This window comes from Rhyacophila brunnea, unplaced genomic scaffold, assembly GCF_057557595.1.
Source record: "Rhyacophila brunnea isolate RB1 unplaced genomic scaffold, BYU_Rbru_1.0 scaffold_6, whole genome shotgun sequence".
Taxonomy (NCBI): domain Eukaryota; kingdom Metazoa; phylum Arthropoda; class Insecta; order Trichoptera; family Rhyacophilidae; genus Rhyacophila; species Rhyacophila brunnea.
Genome location: NW_028233276.1, coordinates 37021359 through 37029262, shown reverse-complemented (window position 1 = coordinate 37029262; position 7904 = coordinate 37021359). Strand labels below are relative to the sequence as shown.

Below are 7904 nucleotides of genomic sequence, written 5' to 3'. Positions count from 1 at the left end.
AGAACATCTCCAGAGGATGTTGTTGGCATCCTGTTTTTTTTCCACCACATGGACATTTAGAACGTGTAACAAGACAAAGCTCATAGAAAAGCTCAAAGCGGCTATCTCCATTCGCCATTTAATATTGAGAAAAAAAACAAATATGCCTACCATAATCTCAACGCTTATGAAACATTTTCTTTATGAAAATAATAAACAATATGGCCAATCAAAATTCTGTTATTGTTAGTGTTTTAACTATCATAAGACATTATATTTAAAATGGATAATATATCATCTCTTTCCACATTAATACTTAGTTTACTTGTGTGTGTTTCATTATTTACCTATTGAATATCCTGTTAACTTAATAATAAGTAACTCACCATGTACCTATTACAATAAATTAAATCTTTCTTCACTCGCTGCAGCTCTATCGCTTTCCAATTATTTTGAATAATAATATACATATTAATTAAAATAATATTTGATAAGCTATTATATTATGGTTAATAGTATGTAAATTTGGTATACACTATATCTGCAATACTTACTTAATAAGCTTTAATATGTATGCTTGTTCTCAGTATACACGGTGTTTTTAATAATTTATATCTCGGTACACTTTGTTTTATGATAGTAATAATTACAACCTACGCCAATAATTTCAATGCACTCGCAACGTCTATGTAGTGTCCCTGAGTTGAGTGGTGCGGATCAATTTTTATTGGCAAAAGTCCGGTGGCAATGTCAAACAGCCCGATTGCCTTTTCGTTAATATGCAATCGAGAAACGTATAAATAGTTAATGCTTCTTGCAAACTGTATCAATTGGTATTTACCTTTGTTCGAGAAAACTACTCTCAAAATGGCATTCAAGGTATCAACAAAATATCACTATTCCTACACCCATTATTGACAAGCTTTTCATGGTGTGCTTAAAGCTCTCAATTCGATACGAATGAAATAATTTGTTACTGTAATATTATCTAATACATTATTATGCATCAGGAACGTATATTAAATATTCTTTTTGTTTATTTACAGTTCGTCGTCTTCGCCGCTATGGTGGCTGCTGCCAATGCTGGCCTCATCGCCCAGCCCGCTCTGGCTTACTCCGCTCCCCTGGGATACAACTCACACTTGGGATACAACTCCCACTTAGGATATGCTGCACCAGTCGCCAAGATCGCAGCTCCCCTCGCCTACTCCGCTCCCCACTCTTACGCCGCTCCCTTGTCCTACGCTGCTCCCGTTGCCAAATATGCCACCATCGACGCTGACTACGATCCCAACCCTCAATACTCCTACGCCTACGATATCCAAGACGGTCTGACCGGAGACTCCAAGAGCCAGCATGAATCCAGACACGGAGATGTTGTCGAAGGATCTTACTCCCTTATCGATGCTGATGGTCTTAAGCGCACCGTAGACTACACCGCCGATCCCCACAACGGATTCAACGCCGTCGTCCGTCGTGAACCCATCGGACACGCCGTTAAGGTTGTTGCCCCAGTTGCCAAGGTCATCTCTCCAGTCGCCTATGCTTCCCCCTTGTCTTACGCCGCCCCAGTCGCCAAGATTGCCGCTCCTTTGGCTTACGCCTCACCCCTTTCATACGGTGCCCACAGCGCCCCCGCCTACTACCACTAAAAACCGAATGATTTTTGGATTGTCTATCTCGTATAAACTGCAATAAATTATTTTTAAAAATTATTTTAGATTTTTATTTAAGACCTATCCATGTTTGTAAATTTTCATGGAATGACTAGGAATAACATAATCGTATTAATTTAATTTTGATACTTAAAATAATTTAGGAAGTAGGTTCCTCCTTACATAATAATATAGGTCCAGTGAAAGTCAAAAACTGAAAAACATCTGAAAATATAAGAAGAGATAACGCTTTACTATCAAATAAGTCTTGTGGTATAAAGATGACGTTTTTTTCTTTCTATGCCATATCCTTTATCGGACGCCAGCGATGGTTTTAGCCAAAGTTTCCTTATCTGTATCTACCCTGAACAAAGATGAAGTACCTGAACTCAAACCCAATGTGACTTCATAAGAATTTGTTGCCTTTCTTCCGATAGTCTCAATTAATATAGTTATTATTATAATATCTGGTACAATTAATTATTCGAGAACTTACTACCTCATTTTTTTTTTTAGAATTATTAATAACCATGTCCTTGCTTTTTCGTACAAGGTGGTTGTTAGTAATTTTGAACAATCACAAACACCCAGGCTTTAAGAAAAACACATAAATGTTTTTGTCATGACCGGGAATCGAACCCAGGAACTCTCGGGTGGAAGGCGAGCGCCTTACCAACTGCACCACGAGAGCCGCCCTTACTACCTCATTAATAAATATTATATTTGTTTACTTACATTTGGACGGTTGGATATACAACTAGATCTAGATTATATTTTTAGAAGAGTTTGTTGCCATGTCAACCCTAATCTTAAGCTCATAGTCTGGGGTCCGAGTAGGTATATGCAATCGATTTTGAATAAGAGGGATTTTACTGTATTAATATAAAATGTAAAATATCACAGTACACTTTATTATAAAATCGCGGTCCTTTGACGTTTGCGGTAGACCAGGATACCAGGATAACAAAGACTTACTTCGACTGTTTTGTTTACATATTATGAATTTAATATAACTGATACGATAACGTATGGCAAACCCATTCAGCCACAATTTTATTTCAGTTTCATTCACCCTATTCAGTTTTGTTTTTACAGTTTCACAATATAGCTGAAATTGAACGGGCAACTAAGCTGACCAAGGCCTGAACAAAAACGTATCATAAGTGCGAATGAGAAAGCATTAGGCACGCTTATATCTCCGCAAGATGCGTTAGAATAAAATAGAATTTCAACGGCTGAATTAAATATTTTTTTGGAAACGTCGCCGATAAATATTGATTTGAATGATTACATTCATTTAAATCTGCGAGCACATGTTGCTGAAATTTATTGTTTTTGTGTTAAATGTAAAGTTAGTGGTAATTATTTTTTGGTGATTTAGTAGAAAATATGTTATGTTTAAATTTCGTAGCCATACTGAGAAGCAACGTGATGGTATAACGTTTCATAGTTAAATTAATAATAATAAAATTGAGGTTCTACTGTGCGTTATATGCGAGAAACACGGCTTCATTTTGTCGAAAAATAGCCACTCTCTTTTTAATTATTACTCTGATGAACTGACCGTCTAATATGATCTTTAGAACAGTGACACAACAACGCGTGTTCAAATCGTACTTGACCCACGTTTTTTTTTTTTTTTTAATATAATTATTACTTCTGTCTATTTCTGAAGTGTTTCCAAATTAAGTATTTTTAATATTGCAAAACTTTTATCTAAAATTTCTGGGGAAAATGTTATTTTTATATATCTGTATACAAATGTATAGATCTACCAGAATAGGTTATCTACATCGCTACATGTCAATATTTTGCAATTATCATCCAGTAGTTCCAAATCCAAATAATATACGACTATTTCTGGTATATTTTATACTAAATAAACTTTTGGATTTATAGTATTGGTATCGTATTTATCTATAACTAATATATTGTAGATGTGACACAGTTGGTATAAGTTTAATAAATACTCTAGATCAATGACTACCAAACCGTGTGCGAAAATTGTGTCAGAAGTGCAGAAGACAGTAGAAAACCTCGCTATAGCATTTCCTAAGTATTTTACATCGCTTGATTGGGTTATCAATAAATAACTTTCGCAAATTACGACAGTAGACACCAAATTTAATAAATAAAAAAAATAATTCCATGCACAAAGCCTCATTTTCTGAGCAAGAGTTGTCAGCATTTTGGATTTAGATTTGGAGTCAATATCCTCAATTAGCTACTAGTCTTTAAATCTGATGTTTCCGTTTGGATCGTGGTACCTCATAGGAATGAAATCAAAAACACGGGAGTGATTACAGATGGATGATGAGGAGTTACGTGTTTGCTTATCTAATTTAGTGCCAAGTTTCAACATATTTTTTCTCGAAAATAATTGTATCCTTCTCACTAATAAAAATATTATCGATACAAATCGGTTTACAGGAAGCCAGATGGGAACCGCACTAATTTTCATGGCCGATTTTGGCAAAATTCATGAATAAAATTATTCAAGAATGAAAACCTAACCTAACCTAACAAATTATCCAGTATATCAGCTATTTTCAAAATTTGTTTCCGGCTGGCTTCCTGTAAACCGGTAAAACAATTTATTTTTAATGTGTGGTAACTACTAGACAAATTCCTCCTCCCTAGTGTGCCGCCAGGTAAGAAAAAGTTTGGCTGACACTGCTTCGGGTGCTAGGTCTGTATAAAATATCATTTTGCCATTTTGTCTTTTATGAGTTGAGAACAATAGAGTATAAAAGTGGATATATAATGAACTAATAAAAATACTTTACTGACACACAGGTAAATGTCAGTCATTGACATTTATAACAATCAAATATATCACTTGTATTATTATCACTCACTATATACACTCTTTGTTACTAACAATACTAACGGCTAGGATAATTAAATAAATGAATTTTTACAATATGTATGTCATGTCTGACATCTTTAATATACTTGACCACCGAGAATCGAATGAAAATAATATGTCACTGTTTATATATTTTTGAATGCATTTTATTTTGACACACTTAAATACGCTATTTCACCATTTATTTGGGTATTCATTCAACATAATTTTAAACCGTAAAATATAAAATACAAACTGATTTTTTATGAAACAAACTTGTTAAAAAAATATTTTTATAACTTAGTGTATTGACTTTGATAATTCATATAAAAAACCAAATACTACTTACAAAAAAAAGTAAGTACACAAAATTATTACTCAAGAATATTTTTTTTCTCAACAGTTGAGGTATTTTTAGTAGAAAATAACTAGAAGTCATAGGTACAAAAAATATAGTATAAAGATATGATTTGACTCAATAAATTTTAATTATTTATTTTTATTTAGGATTTAAGAATGCAGCAATTTTTTATTAAAAGTAAATAATTTTTAAAATCCTCGCACCCCGAATAATCTTCTTACGAATAATTTAACTATGATGTCTGAGAAAATTCAAATTACGTCAAAAAATATCTACAATATTCGCAGCGCTAGAAGGCGACTGGAACACACCGGAACTCCGGTTCGTGAAATCCTCAAGACTTCCGCCCCGTCTCATGAAGAAGTTAAAAGTAGCTTTCCGTTCCAGTAATTATTATAAAAATCATTATTTACATTCATTTAGAGGTTTTAATAAAGATTAACAAGAAACTTGACATGTCGTATACACCTATTTTTATAGACAACTAGCTGAAGTACCCGGTTTCGCACAGGGTCGCTTCATGGCTATATTTATCTTAAATATTTAAAAAACAATAAGAGGTAATTATTTTTTTAATATTAAAATATCTGTGTAATACAATATAGCAATATGAAAATAACTCTAATAGGAGTAAAGGTCAAACAAAAGAGCACTAAATTAAAATCGAATCCAAAATATGAAAACGTTATTAATGGTATTAATATGTAGTAAAAAAATCAAAATTGAATGAAACAAACAAACATTGTATTTTATATAATACTAATTTAGAAACCTTTGCAGGTGTGCGCACAACAACTGACAAAAATTTCATCGCAATCGGATGAATGGTATAAGAACGCATACGAATAGAAGAAGATAGAATAAAAGAAAAAAAGAAGAAAATAGTTGTATCAATTCAAAAACCTTTGCGGGCGTGAGTACAACATATGATAAAAATTTCATTGCAATCGGATGAATGGTATAGGAACGCATACAAATAGAAGAATATAGAATAGAAGAAAAAGATCGTTGTACTAATTTAGAAACCTTCGCCGGTGTTGGCAAAATTACTGACGAAAATTTTACTGCAATCGGATGAATGGAATAGGAACGCATACAAATAGAAGAATATATAATAGAAGAAGAAGATGGTTGTACTATTTCAGAAACCTTCGCGGGTGTTGGCACAATTACTGACGAAAATTTTATTGTAATCGGATGAATGGTATAGGAACGCATACGAATAGAAGAAGATGGAATAGAAGAAGAAGATGGTTGTACTAATTCTGAAACCTTCGCGGGTGTTGGCACAATTACTGACGAAAATTTTATTGCAATCGGAACGCATACGAATAGAAGAATATAGAATAAAAGACGACGCAGAAGATGGTTGTACTAATTCAGAAACTTTTGCGGGTGTTACAACAACTGATGAAAGTTTCATCGCAATCGGATGAATGGTATAGGAACCATACGAATAAAAGAAAATAGAATGAAGAAGAAGAAGAAGGTGATGATTTTTCCAGTTCAGAAACCTTCGCGGGTGTGCATACAACCACTTACTAAAATTTCATTGCAATCGGATGGTATAGGAACGCATACGGGACAGACAGACAGACAGACATTCATTTTTATACATAAGATATAGCCTATACTCTTCGCGCAAGTGCAAGCAATAAGTTGTCAAAGTTTTATCGCAATCGGATGAACGGTATGGCAGCGCATAAAATACGAACAAACAAACAAATATTGATTTTTATATATTAGATAATAAGGTTTTATGTTGAGCGGCTTAAGTGTCGGCTTATAATGCTATGGGTACCAGGTTCGAATCCTGGGTCTGGCAAATCCACATATTGTTTTTCAATTTGTGTTTCGAGGTTGAGCCATTTAATAGCCATTTATCGTTTAAAAAAATCTATTAATACAACCTCCACTCTATTGAGACCCATATGATTCCCTCAGGATCGAACATGGTGAAGTAAGTAAGTTGTTCGGTTACAATGTTTTTAGACGATCTTAATATAACATAAATTATTATTCTGATTAATGAAAATGGTGTTACCATTCCATACGATTTGGATTTAGTATTTCTGGATTCACCTACCGACGTCGTCAATATTTGTAGGAATGTATTTTTAATAATAATTAAAAGAAAATAATGGTACTGTTCGGTTATACCGGAGCCAGCGGAAAACGCATTTTGAAAATAGCCGATAAACTGGATTATTTGTTAGTTTGGGTTAGTTTAGGTTCGGTTAGGTTGGGTTAGGTTAGGTTAGGTTAGGTTAGGTTAGGTTTGGTTAGGTTAACCTAACAAATAATCCAGTTTATCGGCTATTTTCAAAATGCGTTTTCCGCTGGCTCCGGTATAACCGAACAGTACCAAAATAATTTATAATAATATACAAAATAAAGGAAAAAAAACCATTTTCAGTTTTTACAAATCAGTGAATTACTGAATTATGTAAGAACATTTCTAGCCCTCTTCACATATTTAAAAGTTTAGTATCACTCAAACCTAAACCATTATTACATTTCTTACTATGAAATATTTCTTACGTAAAAATATTAGCAAATACTAGCATTCAATTCGATACTTAAATATGAATAATTTAAGTAATTAAAAAAATATACAAAACTAAAAATTATATTATATTTTAATTGTGTACCTAATCAAATAAACTAGTTAATACAAAAATAATTATCATTGAGTTGTTGTACAATCAACACAGATTATTTATTTAAATATTTCAATACAATATTAATTGATACAAAAAGTAATTCGACATTCTATTAACCCCTCAGACTGTCTTATTAAATGAACTTAATATAGTTGTTTTCAATAATAATTATTACGGCAATATAGACGATTATATGCGTTAAAACAACGTCCAATGTGCTAACCCTGAACATGACAGATTGATTATTTGCAAAAAATACGGTGGCAATGTCAGTTAACTCTACCGTCGATCTACATTTGATAATGTCTTGTCGAGAGCAAATTTGTATAAATAGTAAGTGGCTGCTTGCAAAATGTATCAATTGGTATTCACCTTTGTTCGAGAAAACTTCTCCCAAA

The 7904-nt window shown here is 33.0% G+C and overlaps 1 protein-coding gene across 2 annotated transcripts; it reads left to right on the top strand.

Annotated features, from left to right (window-relative positions):
- The first annotated feature begins 846 nt into the window (after positions 1-846).
- LOC147065631 (larval cuticle protein A2B-like) lies at positions 847-1631 on the top strand. 2 transcript variants are annotated; one of them, XM_085956550.1, is made up of 3 exons: positions 847-858; positions 1026-1073; positions 1167-1631. In XM_085956550.1, exons 1-3 carry the CDS (start codon positions 847-849, stop codon positions 1629-1631), a joined length of 525 nt encoding a protein of 174 aa, XP_085812676.1. The 2 variants fall into 2 exon arrangements, with proteins under 2 accessions (XP_085812676.1, XP_085812675.1); XM_085956549.1 differs by having other exon boundaries at positions 1026-1631.
- Positions 1632-7904: the final 6273 nt, after the last annotated feature.